This window comes from Andrographis paniculata, unplaced genomic scaffold (assembly GCF_009805555.1).
Source record: "Andrographis paniculata isolate CXL003 unplaced genomic scaffold, ASM980555v1 Contig77END, whole genome shotgun sequence".
NCBI lineage: Eukaryota > Viridiplantae > Streptophyta > Magnoliopsida > Lamiales > Acanthaceae > Andrographis > Andrographis paniculata.
The window spans coordinates 3,927,754-3,950,615 of NW_026137614.1; the positions used below are offsets into that span (position 1 = coordinate 3,927,754).

The 22,862-nt window shown below is 33.0% G+C and overlaps 4 protein-coding genes across 9 annotated transcripts; 2 read left to right on the forward strand and 2 right to left on the reverse strand.

The window, feature by feature from the left end:
• Window positions 1-2,984: 2,984 nt before the first annotated feature.
• On the reverse strand, window positions 2,985-10,374 carry LOC127239479 (probable E3 ubiquitin-protein ligase ARI7). The gene is made up of 4 exons (XM_051257654.1): window positions 8,708-10,374; window positions 7,294-8,121; window positions 7,101-7,186; window positions 2,985-3,378 (listed from the first exon to the last, which is right to left on the reverse strand). The coding sequence occupies exons 1-2, from the start codon at window positions 10,258-10,260 to the stop codon at window positions 8,106-8,108; spliced, it is 1,569 nt and encodes a 522-aa protein (XP_051113611.1). The 5' UTR covers window positions 10,261-10,374; the 3' UTR covers window positions 2,985-3,378; window positions 7,101-7,186; window positions 7,294-8,105.
• A 789-nt stretch (window positions 10,375-11,163) lies between these two features.
• On the forward strand, window positions 11,164-14,260 carry LOC127239481 (pentatricopeptide repeat-containing protein At2g27800, mitochondrial-like). Of its 6 annotated transcripts, none has more exons than XM_051257659.1 (5): window positions 11,164-11,533; window positions 11,612-11,716; window positions 11,815-12,980; window positions 13,596-13,675; window positions 13,752-14,259. In XM_051257659.1, exons 2-3 carry the CDS (start codon window positions 11,683-11,685, stop codon window positions 12,966-12,968), a joined length of 1,188 nt encoding a protein of 395 aa, XP_051113616.1. In that variant the 5' UTR covers window positions 11,164-11,533; window positions 11,612-11,682; the 3' UTR covers window positions 12,969-12,980; window positions 13,596-13,675; window positions 13,752-14,259. The 6 variants fall into 6 exon arrangements, with proteins under 6 accessions (XP_051113616.1, XP_051113617.1, XP_051113619.1 ...); XM_051257660.1 differs by having other exon boundaries at window positions 11,164-11,423; XM_051257662.1 differs by having other exon boundaries at window positions 11,164-11,339.
• A 217-nt stretch (window positions 14,261-14,477) lies between these two features.
• Window positions 14,478-16,807, reverse strand: LOC127239480 (elongation factor 1-alpha). Its single transcript, XM_051257656.1, has 3 exons — window positions 16,670-16,807; window positions 15,694-16,171; window positions 14,478-15,620 (listed from the first exon to the last, which is right to left on the reverse strand). The coding sequence occupies exons 2-3, from the start codon at window positions 16,153-16,155 to the stop codon at window positions 14,733-14,735; spliced, it is 1,350 nt and encodes a 449-aa protein (XP_051113613.1). The 5' UTR covers window positions 16,156-16,171; window positions 16,670-16,807; the 3' UTR covers window positions 14,478-14,732.
• Window positions 16,808-19,826: 3,019 nt separating this feature from the next.
• Window positions 19,827-22,163, forward strand: LOC127239482 (elongation factor 1-alpha). Its single transcript, XM_051257663.1, has 3 exons — window positions 19,827-19,988; window positions 20,519-20,996; window positions 21,070-22,163. Exons 2-3 carry the CDS (start codon window positions 20,535-20,537, stop codon window positions 21,955-21,957), a joined length of 1,350 nt encoding a protein of 449 aa, XP_051113620.1. The 5' UTR covers window positions 19,827-19,988; window positions 20,519-20,534; the 3' UTR covers window positions 21,958-22,163.
• Window positions 22,164-22,862: the final 699 nt, after the last annotated feature.

Sequence of the window (22,862 nt, forward strand, 5' to 3'; positions counted from 1 at the left end):
AAATAAATAAATGTACAAATTTAATTTATCACAATAAATAAAATTCGTGATGAGACAATTATGTTATTTAAAAATATAACAAAAATTAAATCCTTCACTCAATCCGCAAAATAAATTGAATTTGGAAAATATAAATCTTGAATAATTTTACCAACCAACCAACGATATATATAACTCCAAATATCCGACTCTTAAATGCAATAAATTCTATCACATAAAAAAAATCTTAAGGTAAAATCGCATTTTTACAAAAAAAAAAAAAAAAACAGTCATTGAACCAAACACTTTATTAAAAGAAATGTATTGTCATTATATGTGTTATATAGTGTAGTGTAGTACAGAAACAAAGCGATATCTATCAGACGAAATCAGTCCAAGATAATTACAAATTTTAATTTGAATAAGTAAATCGTAATAATATGATATTTTTAAAAAATAATATATTTTTCATCCTAAGTGAAATTATATTTTTTTATCATTCCATTAGTATCTATTTTTTATTATCACACTAATGCTAAATATTATTAATCTTTTACATAAATTACAAAAATATTATTATATATAAATATAGAAAACATATTAAATTTATTTTACACACTTCTACTTATTAATAAAATACTTTTAAGGTGTGTTTGTTTGAAGAATGTTAAATATTTCTACTATTCACACAAAATTTTACTCCCTCCAAATAGATCAAATCAGATACATATTTTTTATTTTTTATTTTATTCCAAAAATCCAACTTTACATTCAAAACATCATATCAATACTTATTTATATCACATCATACTCCTATTTCAATTCATTTTTTTTTAATTATTATTCAAATCTCAACTTAAAATCTAAACTCTCAAAACAAACACGTCTACTAATTTCGCCAATAAGTATAAATTATATTCCCTCCATCGCGGTCCCAATGGGCCCTTTGGGGTTTAGTAATAGATTAAAAAATAATACTAGTATTTTATTAGTCAGTGGAAATGTATAAAATGTTTTGATATTTTTTTGTCTTTTTTGACTTCATGTAAAAAGTAATTATGTGTAATTGTATGTTTATAATTTTAAAAAATAAATAAATAAATAAATAAGGGTATTTTGGTATTGATGTATAATTAATTTTACTAAAAATAAAAAATAAATACTTTGAAGTGTGACGGACGAAAATGAGAAAAATGATACTTTGAATTGAGATGAATGAAGTAATTTTATTTGTTTTTAGAATTAGATAAACTCAAGCGAAACAAAAACTTCACGCAAAGACATAATTACACTTTCTTCAGGGATGGAAATTGGTCGGGTCTAGCTGGACCCAAGCTCTAACTTGAATACATATTGTTGGATTAGAGACTCGAATTGGACTCGACTATACCCTGACACGACAATACCTGACCCGACTCGAACAATACCCGATGGATCCGACAAACTTACGAAAAAATTTTACAATTCTTAAAGTTTAACTTAAAATTGAATTTGAATCCGGATTCGGACACAATATATATTAAAATTTATGAATTTTATTCAAAAATATTACTCTCTTCGTCCCTTAAATAACTATTCATTTGTTAAAATAATAAAAATAAAAATTATCTTTATACATTTTATATAATTTAATCTCATTTTAAAATTTTAAATTTATAATTTTTTTAATTTTAATTAAACTAATTAGCTATTTTATTATTAATCTAACTTTTTAATTATTTATTAATTATATTCTTTTTAAATTTTCGTATTTATATTAAATAAAATACCATAGTTGGAATAAAGAGAGTATAAAAATTCTAACAAGACAAAATACTGCAACTGTCCTTTTACTTAGTCAAAATTCAAATGTAGCAAGAAATTCAAATAAGTTCGAACAAGTATTTTGACCAAGTCTATGATGCATGGTTAATTCTTAAAAAAAAAAAAAAAAAAAAAAAAACACATATTTTAATTAAGGGTTTGTTTGAAAAAGGTGTTTTAATTTGTATATAATAAGAGCATAGTGATATAATTTATTCATCCACAAAATCGAGTACTAATTTTCTTCTTTATTTGTTTACAAATATATATATATATATTTTATAGTAAAAAAAAATTTATATATTTTTTTAATTTATATACTTTAATATTATACTTATTTTTAAAAAAAAATCAAAATTACTAGCACATAGTATAGTCTATAAAAAATTATTTTACTTTATTAACTCACTTATATATTTTTTTGACACAATTTTTTATATGAAGGTTTATTTTTTTTGGTTATTTTTTACTTTTTATGATAAAAAAAAAAAATACAAAAAGTTATATTTTTTCCGTCTCATTGTGTCTATACCTAAATCCGTCCGTCCTGCTTATCATTCATTTTTTTTTAAAAAAAAAATGAATTATACACTCTCATTTAAAAACATATATTAATTTATAATTTTTTAAATTTTAATTAGACTAATTAGTTATTTTAATTTTTTATTATAGAATAATTATTTTCACTAATATATTATTAATTATTTATTAATTATACTCCTTATAAATTATTGTATCTAGAGTAAAAAAGACACCTTAGCAAAGACGGGGAACATTATATTTTATAAAATGTGTATCAAATTCAAATGAATATACATGTTGCGGATGAAAGGAGTATTATATTTTGAATAATAATATAATATTTTTATTATAAATTATATGCAAAAAAATATTGTTGGGAATTAAAGAAATTAAAAACAAAGATAACCTATTATGAGTTTTGTAGAGTTTTAGTGCAACGGGTGATCCGCATCAAAGAAACTCTTTAAAAGTTTTTCTCAATTTTCACCTCATACTATTTTTTTTTTTGCTATTTTACAATCTCTTTTTTCGACTTCATTGCAAAAATATATATATATATATATTAATTTATATCAAAATAATTAATAATATTATTAAATTTAAAAATAAAATTATATATATCATTTTGTATAGAATAAAATTTTATATAATACAAAAATATATAAAAAAAAATTAAAAAATAATTAAATAAATGATATATTTAATAATAATAATAATAAAAAAGTTTCACTGAGTTGCTCTGTCCAACACCGCTTCCGCTATGCTTCTTCCATTCTTTTTCTATTTTTTTTTTTACTTGGGAATCCGCAATCGCTACCAGAAAATGAGCATTGGGTAAACCTCTAATTGAACCTAATACCTTGCAAACTAAGCTCGTCTGGCAAGTCACACTAGGCGAACCATATGTGGCAAGTGACCTGAGGCCGTCGCTGTCATGATTGTCCGCCGCCGCTGCCGCATTCGAGGCTCAAACGGTAAGACGAAAGCAAGCAGAAAGAACAAATGAAGACTGCCGTCGTGGTCGTCCTCCGCCGCTGCTGCCGGAGTTGTTGCTGGTGGTGTTGAGTAGAAGATCTTGGATCGGGAAGATAAGACGGTTAGTAGGTTTATTTTAATTAATCTTTTTTTTAGAATAATACATAATAATAATAATAGTAATAATAATATAGGTTGAGAGGAAGAGAACAAAGATGGTGTAATAATAAAGAAAAAGCAAAAACTTGCCTAAATCGAGTGTATAGATCTCGGCGAAGCCAAACATACGAGAGCCGGTAAAAATAGATACGATTTAAAAAATTTATTCAAATTTAATATAAAAGAAAAAAAAATGCTTAAATCTAAAAAAATAAATTTAATAAATTCTTGATCATGACGTACTCAGGCTTATTAAGGTATGCCCTGTCGGGCCAACCCAATTAATTAAAATTATATAATTTTATAAATTTATCTTAAAATTTAAATATATGTGTATACTTATGAAATAATTTTCGCCATAAATCAATGGACACATTTTTTTTCTTTTTTTTGAGTTTGTTTTATTTTAATTGACATATGATTATTTTTAATAAATTATATTAATTTAAAATGTATATAATATATATAAATTAACTTTTGTAACATATAATATTATACAATATATAGAACTCACTTAAAACTCTTTATTTTTATTATTTTTCTCAATAAATAAATATTTTTATCTAAATTTAAATTTTTTATTTTATTAATGTTTGCACTAAGTTTAATAAATATTTTATTTTAACGACTTCTTGTGATAGTTTTAGTATATAAAAACTATTTTATCCCTATAATGTGTAAAGTTAATATTAGATATTAATGTAAATAAATATAAACGTAATAATTTTGTAATGTATAGTGGAGTCTATACATACTAATAAAAATGAAATGAGGACTTTGTATTTGAAGAACAAAAAATACAAAATATATACTTCGATTTTAATTTAAAATTCAATAGGAAAATATATAATACTAACATTACTTTTTTATAAATAAATTAATTAACCACTTAACCAAACTTTTCATGTGTGTATTCAATTAAATGTGCTTCTGACTTGTTGGTGTATTTTCTTAGGTTGTCACATTTTATTTCATTGATTGATAGTGGCATGTCTAATATCATTATACTCCCTCCGTTCTAGAAGTATAATTTTGGTTGTTTTGGATATAAAATTTAAAATATATTGATATTATATTAAAAGTAGGTAAAAAAATATGAGTAAAAGATTTTTTTATCCTTGCGAGTGTATTAGCGTAAAAAGTAGCGGCAATTGTGTAATAATAATGAAAAAGTAAAAATAATCTTATGATATGATTATTTATGAAAATAAGGCTATTGTTTTGAGATGGACAAAAATAGTAAATAGAATTATTGTATTAAGACGGAGGGAGCATAAATATTTTGAGTTATTGTTCTTTACCCATCTATCATATTATTATACATCCTAATAATACATGCAAGTATTTTTTATTTTCTATTTTTACCTTCTACTATCATATTATATAATATGAATCGATGCCTATTCTTGTTATTTTTACTTGATAAATTGATATCTTAAATAAGTGATAAAGCTTATAAAGACAAATCATACTTAGTATTTAGTTAAATACAAATTCAAATACAAATAAAAAAATAAAATAAATAAATTGCTTATTGTTGGAGTATACGATTTGAGAGAATTGTAGAAAAAAATATTGATTCTCATAAAATCGAAAATTCAATTGATAATGTAAGAAATTGTACATATTTTGTTGAGAAAAGTAAAAAAAATATATAACGATCTAAATGAGATAGTTTATTGCAAGTGAAAAAGGAAATAATGAATCTATAAAAAGAAACGATAAATCAAATAAAAGAAAATTTTAGTGAAATTGAGAATCCACGGAAAGAAAAAAGAAAATTCCCGTATTTAGTTAGTAAATTTTTATTTTACTTTTTATTTGAATTCTCTAATGAAATTAGTTCATTTTTCAAATTTATTTTGCTGACTTAAAGAAACAAAAAAATTGAAAATAATTTTATTTATATTTTCATTTTCTTATAAGACGAGATAGTATGTAATAATACCAACTAACTCTAAATAATAAAAACTTAATCTAAATTGTAAACTAAATATATAAAACATTTCAACGTTATAATGCCATAAATAGATATCTAAACGGAGTTATAGAAAACAATATAATTCTCAAAACCGTTAAAATTGCAAATAAAAGCCTCAATATATTTGGATTCGAAAGCAGAATTCTCAATAAGTGGGACAAATGATCCAAGGCTAAACAAAGATTTTTTTATTGAAATTGAAAAATAAATTTAGGATGTGTTCGTTTGTAGGTTTTTAACAAAATCCTACTATTCATCCAAAATTTTCCCCCCAAAAACATCAAATCAATCACCTATTTTTCATTTTTTATATTATACTAAAAATCAATTTTACATTCAAAACATCACATCATCACCTATTTATATCACATCATATAATTATTCAAATTCAAAATTTTTACTATTCAAATCTCAACTCAAAATCCAAACTCCCAAACAAACACACCCATCAGCAAACCACCTGCAAGTTATACTCTAATATGATACTCCTATTATATTTTGCAAGTTGTTATTATTAATAAGAAAACTCAAGCTTAACATAGGTGTGGTACAGCTGGATAAGGATATATTCAAATAATAACAAATTAATCTAAATAATACTCTCTCCGTCTCAAACAAGATGCAATATTTTTTTTGGCACGAATTTTTAGGTAAATAATATTAAATAGGATAATTTAGAAATGAGATGATGTGATGAGAGAGAAATATATATTTTATTATTTTATTTGGATGATGTGAGAGGATAAAGTATGGGATAGAGATTAGGTATAATTAATTATTTTCTATTTTAGAAATATTGCATGGTGTTTGGAACGTACAAAAAACAAAAATGTTGCAGGATGTTTGGGAATAAAAGAGTAGAAATTTAGTTTAAACCATAAACCACAAACCAAATAGGGTAAATTATATTGTACATTATGAAAATGCGTTAGAATATTTTGTATTTAATTTATACTACATTAAATTCTCTTGTATTAGCATAAAATATTATTTCTGTTATAAAAAATAGCAATTAAGAATCACAGGTTTACTATAAATAACTTTTGAAGATGAATATATATTTTAATCTTTTAAGCAAGAATCACAAGATTGGGAAAATAATGGCAACACCAACTATTTTAGGGTGTGTTTTTTGGGCCCCAAATTTGGAGTTTTTACTGTCCACGGTTTGGGGACATGGTTTTTTTCTTTTTTTAATATTAAAATATAATTTAATATTTATTATAATTATAGGGGGAAAAAATATATACAATATACATATTTTGTAGAGAATAAAATTTTGTCACAAGTCCAACTCCTACACCACAAAACTATCCCTTACGGGACAAAATTTTCACATTCTTTATTTTTATATCATATGTACAATGGAGGCATAATTTTTAGAAATTTACAAATTTCATCTACTATTTTTAAATAAAATTGGAGAAAAAAGCTCTCAATCTTATTTATCTCATTTCGTTTTTCATTACTAAAGTTCTAATAAAAAAATTTATAATGTTATTCATATTCAATATGAGGCCCTCTACATAACTAAGTGCTTGATTCTTAATCATAGCTATTTTTGGACAAAAAAAAAAGTACAGACGCGAGAATACTATCCAATAAATAAAACACGTTATATTTTATGCAATTTTTATAAAATTGGGGGTTTATTATGCAATTTACCAATCAAAGATCTTACTTGAATTGAAGCTTTCGATGGTCCTTTGTGTTTCACTCTGTTTAGATGCATCTGCTTCAGTCATTGCTACATCTCCAGGTTCCATACTAATAAAAATTAAAATTCAAATTAATCCGATAAAAAAAAAATTAAAATTAAAATCCGATCAAAAAAAACATTTAAATTTTTTTTAAAAAGACACACATGGCATTACCTCATTGGATGGTGCTGACCTGAAGCCATACCATTGCAACATTGACGGCATCCAAGCACACTGTGTGGAACAGAAAGAGAAAAAAAGGGATCTAGGCTATATTCACATATTATGTTAGATCTCTTTCGCAACACGGCCGTGTTATTTGTCATCCTCCACACTGCTGGTTAGTTAGTTAGTCATGCTTTTAAAGGGACCATTATTTGTTTTCTCATGTATCCCACAAGTTAGAACACTACAGAATGATCAACTATTTATTACAAATAGTACAAGTAATAGAATGTAAAATTTATCATATTGAAGAACACCTAACAAAACCCTCATAGAAAATGCACAGAAATGCAACATTCTTCAACAAAATATGCTAAACTCAATGTAAAAGATCCTAAAGAAATTAACATTCTAAACAATCTATAATTTCAAGATTCTGTTTTGAAATGAAATAATTTAATACAGATTCCCTCGCATCATTCTAATTTGTAATTGTATCGACAAAGCAAAAGAAAGGATTTCGATAGTATAAACATTGTGGATAGATTTATGAGCCATTTTTGACTTAAAGGTTGCAGATTAAGAGCAGAGAGATATGTACAGTGCCTAATGAACTTAAATTACAGGCCACCTCTTACAGCAAATAACACACAAATTAATTTCACAAATCTATAGTAAATCACTGCCAAAACATGCATATCAGAGCATAGTAATTACGAACAAATATGGATTGAGGTCGAGGTGTGCCTAACCATTTAAGCTCAGCCGGATAAATAGGATTCGTCACTGTCCGTGGTTTTCTTGCCTTTCTCTACATGGTTTCACTCATCCAAGTCTCTGCAGTAGCCACAGAAATCAGCAGTCAGAATTTTACGGGCAGTAAATCTGATACGGTATATTTACTTGGTGGGATTCGAGTCATTGTGGTGAATTAAGAGACTATTAATCCTTGCTGATCAAAAAAGATAACTCCATCCATATGGAAAGCAGTGAATTTGTTCGTGCAATGTTTAAAATATAAATGCAATGCTAATTTCACGAACAAGAGTTGAAAAACCATCATTGTATGAATCCATAAAACAAAGATCATTTGTTTGTCCAAACATCGAATCCTTATGGGCAGGCACACAATGAACAACATCCAAATCAACGACACTTGTATTAGAAACTATGCCATTCACTAGCCTAATAGATAAATACAGACACATTCAATGGGAAATGCCGGGGATTCAGTAATCCTGCCTTGAAAGGCTTATTGCAATTTGCATCACAACAATCTCTAAAAGAAGATAAACGTAGACCAGCCGAGCATAGCACAGATTATAAGATATCCCCATCATTCATTTAAGCATCACATTAGCATAAATATCATCCATATGGTACAAAACAGGAACAACAGTAAACAGATTATGGATTCACTTACATCAACTCATGAGGCACCGGATTCCTTCCACGTTTCAAAGATCTAGCAGCAGAGGCCCCTGAACTTTGAACAGCACCAGAATCAACCTCATGGAGTCCATTCTCAAAAGCCTTAGCCAAATTCTCAAAGTAATTCTTAGTGGTGTTAGTAAGTCCCCTGAGCTTCAACCGGTAACTGCCGAAATTCTTTGAGGAGTCCCCTCTCTGAAGGTACTTCCGAAGCCCCCGCTCGGCGCAATGGTGCAGCCTCTCCAAGGCCGACTCCGCCTGCCCCTGTAAGAACTCGAAAAGCTGCTTTTTCGCAACCTCGGTCTCGGCTAGATAATACCCATACACGTAGCTCCATTTCAAAATCCTTCTGCACTCAATTATCCGTTCCCACGCAGCCACAACTACCCTAAGCATCAGCCGATCGCCACACCTTGACTCAATCACCTCTTCTGTGAGCTCTTCCTTCATAGTCTGTAAATCGGAAATGGCCTTCCGTTTGGACATGTTGTTTGAAGCCCATCGCTCATAGTAATGAGTATACTTTCTAAGATGCTTCCGAGCACTTTGCTGGGAGCTCCTTGATTCCTCCGTTGCCTTGTATCCATTGCAGGCTTTGTAGCCATGGACGTCCCAATCGTTCAGGCACAGCCAGCAGAAGACGAAGCAGCACGGCGACCGGCAAGTCATCCTGTTGCAACCGCTGTTCTTCTCTATTGGACGCTTGCACTTAGGGCAGGGTTTCGTGAACGCTAGAATCCATCGCGTGTTTACCGATTCGATGTCGTTTTTCTCCATCCAATTCGAGACGGTTTTGCAATCGACGGGACGGTGGCTCTCCTCCGTGCACTTCCAGCAGAAGCTGTGCGAACAATCGCAGGTGACGCTGTAGTCGGTGGTGTCGCTCTCGAAGGCGTATTCGATTGCGTAGGTGCAGCCAGGGGCAGGGCACCATTTGCACTTTTTGTTCTCCTCGATGTAAGACCTCAAAAGGAACTGATCGTACTTCTTCTTATCGTCTTCAGATGCGAGCGATTCGATCATGTCCAAACCCACGGCGGCGCCTCCGCACGACGGCTCCGGACAGCGTAGGTCGAGGCATCCAGGACCGTCGCTCACAGCCGTACAAATGTACGATCTCCAGCAAACTTCGCAGAACGGATGACCGCAGGCGGCGGAGTGAATCCTCTCCGGCGAACACCGTTCGAAGCAGATTCCGCAAGGCGCCTCCGAATCCTCCGACGTGGTTGCGGTCTCCGAAGGTAGCCCGACGGCTCTCCGAATCCTCTCTTCGTCCGGAAACCAGGCGTCGTACACACCGATTGGACTCCAGTTATAGCGGCGGAGAAGCAAGCAGGCCGTAGCCTTGGAGACGGAAAGCACACTCCGAACGTCATCGATGGCGTCCTTCCGGCGTCGGCGGATGTCAATTTCCCCCAAAACTGTGTAGCTTTTGTCGTCTTGCGCGTCCTTGTCGAGTTCGTCCATAGTGTGGAGGTAGGGATGATCGGCATCGGCGACGCCGAGGGAGATTAGGAGCTCTCCGTCGTCCTGCCATGGCTCCATGGAAGATCAAAAAATGGATTAAAGCAGTAAGTAATTTCGCAATAATATTATTGTGAGTATAGTGTAAAGACTCGGGAGTTGACCTAATTTGTGTATGTATGTCTATAATTATTGGAAGAATCTTTGTTTATTTGGGAAAGCAGCTGCTGCTTTTATGCTATGCTTTCCTTTGCTATATAATATGCGTTTTATTATTATTATTATTATTATTATTATTATTTGTTATTAATAATGCCTCCATATCACATTAACATAGCATAATAGTCTCAGTATGATTAACTGCTCTGCTTAATTTAGAAGATACGACTCTTTCGGTATTATAAGTAGGCTAACTTACACAAATTTATATCTAATTTTATAAAATTGTACAAAATTATTCATACTTTTTAAATTATATCAAATTTTATTGTGGTTTTATAAACTGTGCGTTTAATTTATCAGTCCTCCTTATTTAACTGTGTTTAATTTGCACACAAAAAAATATGAATAAGTTTTAAAATTTTTATAACACTTTAAAATTATAAATATACTTACTATATTTAATATAAAAAAATAGTAAATATACGTCAACACGTATAGTTTATGAAATTACAAAAGCACTTTACGTAGTTTTATAAGTACGGGATTTAATACAATTCTGTAAAAATACAAGTAAATTTTGTACCATTTAAATCTTATAAGTATAGGAGAAGTGGCTGCTGTTGATTTGAATGGCTGGACATACGTTATATAGATGATCATGTGTATATAATATTTTATTATATGCTTATAATATAATACTTTATTTTTATATTTATATATATTTTATATCTGTATAAATTAAAAAAAAATATTTATAATATTAAATAGATATTATAATTATTAAAAAAAAAATAGATAAATTGTTACCAAATCAGAACCATAACCACTCCAACAATCCAATTCACGCGCCGCCGTCACCCACCTTGCCCTCCCCCACTTTCTTTACCCGTCTTTCTTCTTCCTTTTTCTTTCTTTCTTCGTTACTTTCTCCCCCTCTTCTCTTTTTTCTTTCCTTTTCTTCTAAGTTGCGCCGCCGCCGCCGCCCGCTGGAGTATCCGGTGCGGCTTTTTTTAATTTCCCTCTCTTCCTTCATTTCCCTCTGATTGTTCCTCTGATTGTGCTTCCGTTTACTAGGAAATCGAGTATGTTTTAACATTTTCCTCATCTATTTTTTCATTTTTTTTGCTTCTTCTACCGGTGGTCTCCGGTCGCCGGCGCTTCCGTTTCAGACCTCTTTGCCCAAGTTTTTCCGGTAGCTAGGGTGCACAGAAAATCGCACAAACAAACAAACATTGCCAAGTTTATTCTTTAACACCAGTTTTGCTTGTAGGTTTTGTAAGTCGTTAGTCGAAAATTTTGGGTCAAATACAGTTCGTGAAAGCTCACATTCGAAGTTCCACCATGTTCGCTCAAGTCAGGTATCGGTTGCAACAGAGTAAGAACCAATTTTCAATTTCTTCGATTACTTTCACATTCCCCTTTCAATTACATCTCCAAATCGCTCTATTTCATCTCCTATCTGCATTTCCCCAGCAATTCTCCGTTCGCGCATCGTTGAAAACCCTAGAACTCCGATCTCCAGTACAGGATCGTGCGTTTCCTTATATTCCACTTCCACAAGGATATACAGAGGTCCGATTTCGAGATCACTGCGCAAGCGAATCAACAGAAGAGCTAGATTGGCAGCAAAACCTGTTCTAGACAAAACAGTTTTCCAAAAATGTGTATCTCAGCTGCTGCCTAGGTTCACCCCGGAGGATCTCCACAATGTGATAATCGAACAGGACGATCCATTGGTGTGCTTGGAGCTCTTCAATTGGGCGTCTCAGCAGCACAGATTCAGGCACACCGTGTTCACCTATCACGTCACGATCCAAAAGCTCGGTGCGGCCAAAATGTACAAGGAAATGGACGATATCGTCAATCAGGTTCTAGCTATCCCTAACCTGGGCTCTGAGCCTCTTTTCAATACCATGATATATTACTTCACTGAGGATAGGAAGCTTGTTAGGGCTGTGAATATATACAAGCATATGCGTGCTTCCCGGAATTTAGATTGCCGGCCGTCGATTCGTACCTATAACATATTGTTTGCAGCATTTCTGAGCCGCAGGACGAACACCTATATTAACCGAATGTATATGGAGACAATAAGGTGCCTGTTCAAGCAAATGGTTGATGATGGAGTCGAGCCCGATATTTTTTGTCTGAATGCTATGATAAAAGGATATGTGATGTCACTTCATATGAACGATGCCCTTAGGATTTTTCATCAGATGGGTGTTGTGTATAGTTGTCAGCCTGATTCGTATACGTATGATTATTTGATCCACGGTTTGTGCGCCCAAGGTCGAACGAGGAATGCAAAAGAGATTTGTAGTAGAATGAAGGGGAATGGATTTGTGCCTAGCGGCAAGTCTTATAACTCTCTTATCTGCTCGTTGGCTCTCGAGGGTGATGTTGATGAGGCAGTTAAATTCTTGTGGGAGATGGGCGAGAACAAAAGAGTAGCTGACTTTATTACATACCGGACCGTTCTTGATGAGACATCCCGGCAGAAAAGAATAGGAGATGCTTTGAGTTTGCTGCAGGAATTTCGAGAAAAAAGGGTTGTCGATGATCATATGTATGGAAGGCTATTACAGGAGCTGGAAAATGATTCTCAGAGCTTTTATATGAGAAGTTAGTTCTAATTTGAGGTAACTGAACCATTTTAATGGCTGCTCAATTTGCATTTGGGTAACAATTACATAGGTTTGATTGAGTGATTGGTTTGTGTTTGAGTAACCAAACCATTTTAATGTTTTATTTTAAGTTTTTATGCCTTTTCTATTTTTTGCAAGTCTTGTGATGAGATCTAATTCTTTCATTTACATATTAAGATGATGTAGTTTAACTTAGGGCGTGTTTGTTTGAGGAATTGGATTTTGAGTTGGGATTTGGATAGTAAAATTTTTGAATTGTAATAGTTGTATGATGTGATATAAATAAGTGTTGATGTGAAGTTTTGAATGTAAAATTAGTTTTTAGTATAATATAAAAAATAAAAAATAAGTATTTGATTTGATATTTTTTAGGGGGAAAAATTTGATAAATAGTAGAATTTTGGACAAATCCTTTAAACAATATGCTCTCTTATCATTTTCTTTTCAGTTTTGGTTTTCTTTTAGTATTTTAGCCCCGGATATAGTTTGTTAATCATTTATGCTAGAAACAATCTATGGTTTGCTTTGCTTGTTGAAATAAACTTTTAGCATCCTTTTATCTCACCTAACTTCTCTATTTATGGTTTTCATTTAAATTTGCGGATGCAGTGGCAATGCCGATTTGTTTGACGAACTATTCATTGGAGAAAATCATCCTAGATCCTTATTTTAATAGAATCACATCTAAGGTATAGTCTGGACCATATTTTGTGGTCAAGTTGTTTCTTTTTCGATAGACATTCATCATTGGTTATGATACTTAAGTTACAGTTGCAACATTGTGAGGAAGATGTGACAGAGATTGATGTAAAGCCTGATGGCTCCCGGGGCGCCAAGGCAAGGGGCGATCGCAAGAGTCTTGGGGAGCTTGGGCTGTGGCATCTACCTGATGGAACCATCTGTCCTCAGGTGTAAGCAGAATCAAAACCGAAAACAGACCTTCAACCTGGTAAGCAGAAATTGGGTTCTGATAATCATGCTGGTCTTAGATTAGGAATGAAAAAGAACCAAGATGGTTTCTGGGAAATTAACAAACCCTATGGGCTTCAGGGTATTCCTTCTACAAATAGATTTTTGGATTTAAATTTTTGAAATAGTAAAAAGTTTAAATTTGAAAAGTTGTTTGATGTAATATAAACAAAGATGGATATAATATTTTAAATGTAAAATAGATATAACATAGATTAATAGTATTAGGCTGAAACCAAGTCACACTAGGCGAATCATGTATGACAGATCAAGGGAACTATGATTACAATTTGTTGCATAGGAAAAAAATGAGAATTTGAACTCAATCTTTAATCCAAAGTAAAAATAATCAACATATATTTATACATATTTAAGCATACTACGACATGTACGAATATATGGTAGTCACCTATATGGCATTTGCTGCCCGGTCATGTCAGCATTATACTGAATTGGCTAAATCAGCATAGGATCTGTTGCCTTAAAATTGGGTTCAGGCAGATTCGCTAGATTCAAAACAAATTAGGACAAAGCAATTTCATAATCATATCATATGTTTGGCAAAACATAAAACAGAGTTCACAAAGTTGTGAATTGCCATCGCCTATCAAGTACCCAATACTGACGATGACGGCACGCAAGGAAACAACAACACAGCAAGAAATACGAAAAATGTCCTAAGAACGCATGGCACACGAAAACATAGTTCATACGTAATATATTAAAGCAGCAGCAGGAATAATAATAACGTTGTTTACCGGGGAGCGACAGCAAACTTCATTTGGCACCCTTCTTGGCAGCAGCCTTGGTGACTTTGGCGCCAGTCGGATCCTTCTTATCGACATTCTTGATCACACCCACAGCGACCGTCTGGCGCATGTCGCGAACAGCAAATCGCCCGAGAGGCGGGTACTCTGAGAAAGTCTCTACAACCATGGGCTTGGTAGGAATCATCTTCACCATTCCAGCGTCACCGTTTTTCAGGAACTTGGGCTCCTTCTCGAGCTCCTTTCCAGAACGCCTGTCGATCTTGGTGACAAGCTCGGCAAACTTAACTGCAATGTGGGAGGTGTGGCAGTCAAGCACCGGGGCGTATCCGTTTCCGATCTGGCCGGGATGGTTCATGATGATGACCTGGGAGGTGAAGCTGGCAGCTTCCTTTGCTGGATCGTCCTTCGAATTCGAGGCAACAAAACCACGTTTCAGATCCTTAACAGCAACATTTTTCACGTTGAACCCAACGTTGTCTCCTGGAAGAGCCTCCTGCAAGGCTTCGTGGTGCATCTCGACAGACTTGACTTCAGTGGTCAAGCCAGTCGGGCCGAAGGTCACAACCATGCCGGGCTTCAGGACACCTGTCTCAACACGGCCGACAGGGACAGTTCCAATACCGCCAATCTTGTACACATCCTGAAGTGGGAGTCGGAGAGGCTTGTCAGATGGCCTCTTCGGCTCCTGCACCTGGTCCAGTGCTTCTAGAAGAGTCGGTCCCTTGTACCAGTCGAGGTTGGTTGACCTTTCAATCATGTTGTCTCCCTCGAAACCAGAAATGGGAACGAACGGGATCTTGTCGGGGTTGTATCCCACCTTCTTTAGGTAGGAAGACACTTCCTTAACAATTTCATCGTACCTCGCCTTGGAGTATTTCGGAGTTGTCGCATCCATCTGCAAATCATTGATATTGTTAGGTAAGTATGACACAGAATTACAAATTAAAAAAAGTCCAAATTTAACTTGCCTTGTTGCAGCAGCAAATCATTTGCTTGACTCCGAGGGTAAAAGCAAGCAAGGCGTGCTCACGGGTCTGCCCATCCTTGGAAATACCGGCTTCAAAACCACCAGTGGTGGAATCGATAATGAGCACAGCACAGTCAGCCTGTGAAGTTCCAGTAATCATGTTCTTGATAAAGTCGCGATGTCCAGGAGCGTCAATGACGGTGCAGTAGTACTTGGTCGTCTCAAACTTCCACAAGGCAATATCGATGGTGATTCCACGCTCGCGCTCGGCCTTCAGCTTGTCCAACACCCAAGCATACTTGAACGACCTCTTGTTCATCTCAGCAGCTTCCTTCTCAAACCTCTCGATCACACGCTTGTCGATGCCTCCAAGCTTGTAGATAAGATGTCCTGTGGTGGTTGACTTTCCGGAGTCAACATGGCCGATGACCACAATGTTAATGTGAACCTTTTCCTTACCCATGGCTAAAGATTCAAAACTGCAACAAAGCAAAATATGAATTAGAAACAACTGATGCTTAACATCATTCCGAATTCACAGTAATATTATCAAAATATCTATCAATCAAATAATTTCGTTCCTTCAACCACACAGAACCAGACAACGAGTAAAAATCACAAATAAAGATTCTAAAAACCACATCTTCAAAGTTAATCTAATAGTGATTGTTCCTCAACCAGATACGAGAAACGGCGGCTGCCGCCACAGATCTGGAATCACGATAATAACTGAAATCATCGATTCGCAAACACTTACAATCATAATCATACAACACACATACAAGCACCAAAAGAATCAGAGCAAGAACACACGAAGTACATCGAAATCAGACACATTAAATCGAAAGTACATATCCAAACACTTCCAAAACAAGCTTCTCAAACGACGATGCGCAGCAAACAGATAACATAATCAAAACCTAATAATTGAATCTGCAATAAAGAAATCTAAACAGCCTACGGGGAAAAGACCAGACCTTCAGCACGGATTTGCGATGAAACGAAATGGATTTTCAGAGAAAGCCAAGCAGCAGCGGCGGCGACCAGAAGAGAAAGAGAAGAGAATAGAGAAGAATGGAGGCAAGAGGCGAGTATATCGGAGGCGCTAGGGCTTATGTCGGATGGAGATTTTTCGGAATGAAATTACCAATTTAGCCTCGTATGTCGGCGCATTCAGAAACAAGTAAACAGTTGCGACCAGGGTATTTTCGGTATACAAATATAGCTGTTGGGCTCTTGAATTTATCTTGACGTGGGTTGGGCCCAAAAATCAGAAGGACCCGATTCTGGGCTGTCTGTGGCTCGTTATTGTAAAAGGTTTGGGTCCGATTCGATTCTAACCGGGTCGGATGCTCCAATAATATATACTACTCCCTCAGCCCATTTATGTCAATTTTTATTTATTTTTATATCTTCGGAATAATTTTTTAAATTTTAATTAAACTATTTGATTTATAAGTTGAAAAATTCAATTGATTTGGATTTTTTTGGTTTGTTTTGAATTAAGAAGTTTGAGTTATATTCGGTTGTAAGTTAATTTTTTAAATATATTGTATTAATTGATGATTAGTTAGTTAAAATAATATATAATGATTGATTTGATATGTTGAATTTAAATAATAGTAATATAATAAATTTTATTTAAATGAATTCGTTAACATTTTCTAATGAATTACAATAATAATAATAATAATAATAATAATAATAATAATAATAATAATAATAATAGACACATTCATATAATATAATAATATAATTTTTTTTTACAAAAATTTAATAATTCAATATAAATATTACTATTGTTTTATATTATTGACATAATTTTTTAACATCGCATAAAACACTAAACAAGCACTTTTTTCACCAAATACAATATTTTTATTAATAACATTTTTTTTAGATTTTTTTTTTACTATAAAAGTACTATTTTTCTTTAAAAAAATTATTTAGCTAAATATATAATTTTTTTTAATCAATACATCACTATTTTAAAATTATATTTACAATACAACACTAATTCAAAGATGTCAGTTCAAAAAAATTTAAATTCAATAAAAAAATTCAATTCAATTCCAATTCCAATTTACAATGAAACGGACCTAAGTTGTTCAATAATTGCGCCTCTAATCCAAATAAGGCCATATTGATAATACAATAGTTGATGGTCTTTCATCTATACTTCATATGTCCATTGATCAAATGATCCATTTGGTAATAATATAAAATATTGGTATAGATTAATAAGTTATTAATAATAAATTATGATATTATTTTATTAATTTTTTTATATAAATAGTGGTATTAATATTCTAAATATTTTTAACAGAAATATATATAATATGAATATCATTATTTTTTAAATAATAAAATTTTATATAGTACAAATAAATAAAAAATATTATTATTTATAATCAATTTCACTACTTAAAAAAAATTAAATATAAATAAAAATAGAGAAATTTTGAATAAATTTATTAAAAACATAAAAATTTCATCTTTTATAAGACAAAAAATAATAATAATAATAAATCTGTCTGTGATCAGACAAAAAAAATGCAATAATAACTGTGTTGAAACGTGACTTGGATTTAGCGGTCTACCCGATCCTAAACCAAAGTGAAAGGGCTGTTTCAATTGGCAGGTTCCTTTTGGGCTTATCTTAATTAATAACAAATGGACTTAGGGTTTATGGTGTTTTTGGGATGCTTATAAATAGACAACTATGGTTCTTAGTCGGATGACATATTGTAAATCTCTGAATCAGTATAATAAAATCTCTCCGGTTCCTGCCCGTAGACGTAGGTTGACACACCGTCACCGAATCACGTAAAACTTATGTGTTCTTTATTTGTTTCTTTCTCGTTTTCTCATAACAAGCTGAATTGTTACTTCTTTTTTTTTTTTTCGCCCAATTTACTGTTTAATTAGGGCAAGCACAAGGATGGAAATAATAATAATAATAATAAATAACTATATTTGAAATGGAATGTCAACCATCTTCTTTGCTCTTAATGATGTAAAAAATTACTTTTTTCTCCGACTAATGATAAATTGACTTTGGTCGGTTCGTAATCGTCATGGCTTTGAACTTCCAACGCCTTCGAATTTTTTCTATTATACATGATTCGCTTAGAGTGATTTATTTTTTCGAGCCTAGTTTACATACTATTAAATTTGGTCGAGAATTTACTCAATACGTACTATTGCAAAACTCTCATGTTACTATTGCAAACTCTCGTGTTACAAAAGAAAAAATAAAAAAAAAACTATTAAAATGTCACTTTGTGAACATTTGATTCCCGTATCTTTCTCTTAGGATGTTTTTAGTACAAGATCAGATAAATGGAAATAGTCTCATTTTTATTTCTCTATTTTTATTTCTTTTTCACATGGAGAGAAATGATGTTGTAGTATATATATATTATCTTTTTTTATTATATAATTTTTATACTTTTTTTTAAAATTATATTATTTTAATTTTACAAAAAATAAATTTAATTTATTATTAAAGTATTTAATTTTTATAATTTTGTAAGAAGTTTTTATTAAAATATAATTTTAAAAAATATCATATATAACTTATAAAAAAAATTATCAAAAATATTTTTGATTAATTTTTATTCATTATCTATTTATAAAAAAAAAGAATTCTCATTGTCCACTAATTTCATTTCTCTTCAATTCTATTACAAATTTTATTTCTCTTCAATTCTATTACTCGCTTGGGGTTATGATTCTAATTCGAAATCCGGTGGATGCGTAAAACTTTTGATATTTTGATAATTTTTAATTTTGATTTTTATATTTTTGTATGTATGGTATTTCAATATTTTTTTCATTTCTAATTGTGTTTTTCTTTGATGGGCTCAGAAGCCCAATTCACTGTAGTAGTGGGTCATGGGCCAATTTGAATGATCATTTTTTTTTTTGTTATTTACTGTATGGACTAGACCGGGCATGGGCCGGTCCAGTCCCTCTGAATCATTTGAACCGTGACCTACTTTTCCATCCGCTACTGCGGTAGAGCCGGCCGCCCATTGCACAATGTGTTAATTTTGAGATACCGAAAATGCCCCGATTCCAATTGCTCCTGATTGCGCCATAGATAAGGGCAAATAGGTAATTGCACCTCCGAAAAATCTCCGACATAAGCCCTAGCAATCTGCAATAAGAATCCTTCCGCTTTTAAAGCCTCTCAACTCTGCCCCGTTCCCTTCTTGCCTTTTTCTCGCCGCGGCTGCTGCTTGGATTTCTGGAGAATTCCTCTCCTTTTGTCGTGAATTTGTGTTGAAGAAGGTCAGATCTTTTCTATTCTTACCTATGGGTTGAATAGATTTGATTTTGTTTGTGTTTTTTTTTTTTTTGCTCGGTGAACTATTGAGTTTTGATTATGTTCTCTGTTTGATGCGAATCGCCGTTTGAGAAGCTTGTGTTTGAATTGTTTTGATATCCACTTTCGATTTATTATGTCTGATTATCCATTTATGTTGTGTGTTCTTCCATCGATTCTTACGGTACTTGTATGTGTGTTGGATGATCATGATTATGGCTTGTTTGCGAATCGACGATTTCAGTTATTATTGTAATTCCAGATCTGTGGCGGCAGCCGCCGTTTCTCGAATCTGGTTGAGGAACAATCTCTTTTAGATTAGTTTTGAAGATATGGTTCTTAGAATTCTTTATTTGTGATTTTTACTGGTTGTCTTCCTTTGTATTGTTGAAGGAACGAAATTAATTGAGTGATGGATATTATCATAACATTTTTGTTTACCTCGGAATGATGTTCTGCGTCAGTAGTTTCTAATTTATATTTTGCTCTGTTGCAGGTTTGAATCTTAAGCCATGGGTAAGGAAAAGGTTCACATTAACATTGTGGTCATCGGTCATGTCGACTCCGGAAAGTCAACCACCACAGGACATCTTATCTACAAGCTTGGAGGCATCGACAAGCGTGTGATCGAGAGGTTTGAAAAGGAAGCTGCTGAGATGAACAAGAGGTCGTTCAAGTATGCTTGGGTGTTGGACAAGCTGAAGGCCGAGCGCGAGCGTGGAATCACCATCGATATTGCCTTGTGGAAGTTTGAGACGACCAAGTACTACTGCACCGTCATTGACGCTCCTGGACATCGCGACTTTATCAAGAACATGATTACTGGAACTTCACAGGCTGACTGTGCTGTGCTCATTATCGATTCCACCACTGGTGGTTTTGAGGCCGGTATTTCCAAGGATGGGCAGACCCGTGAGCATGCTTTGCTTGCTTTTACTCTCGGAGTCAAGCAAATGATTTGCTGCTGCAACAAGGCAAGTTAAATTTGGACATTTTTTAATTTGTAATTCTGTGTCATACTTGCATAACAATATCAATGATTTGCAGATGGATGCAACAACTCCAAAATACTCCAAGGCGAGGTACGATGAAATTGTTAAGGAAGTTTCTTCCTACCTAAAGAAGGTGGGATACAACCCCGACAAGATCCCATTTGTTCCCATCTCTGGTTTTGAGGGAGACAACATGATTGAAAGGTCAACCAACCTCGACTGGTACAAGGGACCGACTCTTCTAGAAGCACTGGACCAGGTGCAGGAGCCGAAGAGGCCATCTGACAAGCCTCTCCGACTCCCACTTCAGGATGTGTACAAGATCGGCGGCATTGGAACTGTCCCTGTCGGTCGTGTTGAGACAGGTGTCCTGAAGCCTGGCATGGTTGTGACCTTCGGCCCAACTGGCTTGACCACTGAAGTCAAGTCAGTCGAGATGCACCATGAAGCTTTGCAGGAGGCTCTTCCAGGAGACAACGTTGGGTTCAATGTTAAAAACGTCGCTGTTAAGGATCTGAAACGTGGGTTTGTTGCCTCGAACTCGAAGGACGACCCAGCAAAGGAAGCTGCCAGCTTCACCTCCCAGGTCATCATCATGAACCATCCCGGCCAGATCGGAAACGGATACGCCCCGGTGCTCGACTGCCACACCTCCCACATTGCAGTTAAGTTTGCCGAGCTTGTCACCAAGATCGACAGGCGTTCTGGAAAGGAGCTCGAGAAGGAGCCCAAGTTCCTGAAGAACGGTGACGCTGGAATGGTGAAGATGATTCCTACCAAGCCAATGGTGGTCGAGACTTTCTCCGAGTACCCGCCACTTGGGCGATTTGCTGTTCGCGACATGCGCCAGACGGTTGCTGTGGGTGTGATCAAGAATGTCGACAAGAAGGATCCGACGGGTGCTAAGGTCACCAAGGCTGCTGCCAAGAAGGGTGCCAAATGAAGTTTTCTACCGCTTTCAGGCAAGCAAGTTTATTGCTGTTTTAATATATTCCTTGGTCTTGTTTTCGGACATTTTTCGTATTTGTTGCTGTTGTGTTGTTTTCTTGCATGTTTTCAGAATTGGGTACTTGACCGGCGATGGCGACCGGTGACTTTGTGAACTCTGTTTAAATTTTGCGATGTGATAATCTTGTGTTTTCGTGTTTATTTGAATGTGTTAAGATTGAATTTGATTATACTCTGTTTAGAGCCTCAATCCCTTGTGAGCATGAATTGGCCTACATATTAGAACAAATACATTAGGTACGAATTTGAAATAAAATATTCATCCCATTTATTTTTTTTTAAAAAATATCAAATTAATCATTTATTTTTTATATTATACTAAAAATTATTTTACATTCAAAAAATTATGTTAATATTTATTTATATCATATTATACAACTATTAAATTCAAATCTCAATTCAAAATTTAAATTTCAGACAAACACACCCTCGAGTAAGTGACATACATTTATTTTTGAAAATTTTAGTTAAAAAGATAATAATAAATAATAAATGGATGAATGTAATAAAGTTAGTAAAATTTGTTGTAAATAAGTATTAATTAAAACTTTTTTAAAATTAGTAATACAATGAATTTAGTGAACAGTTTTTTATTTAATATTTGGTTATTGTATGTGCTTTTAGAAAAGAAATTTAACTAGATGTTTGGTAATATATTATTTATTTTATATTGTATATTTTGATAAATAGGGGAGTCAATAAGTTTGTCCACTTAAAATTTTTGGATATATGTGTTTTTAATATTAAGTATGATAAAATTTATTGATAATATAAAATATATATTTTGTATTAATTGTTTAATTTTATATTTTTGATAACATGAGAATCTGTAGCTGATTA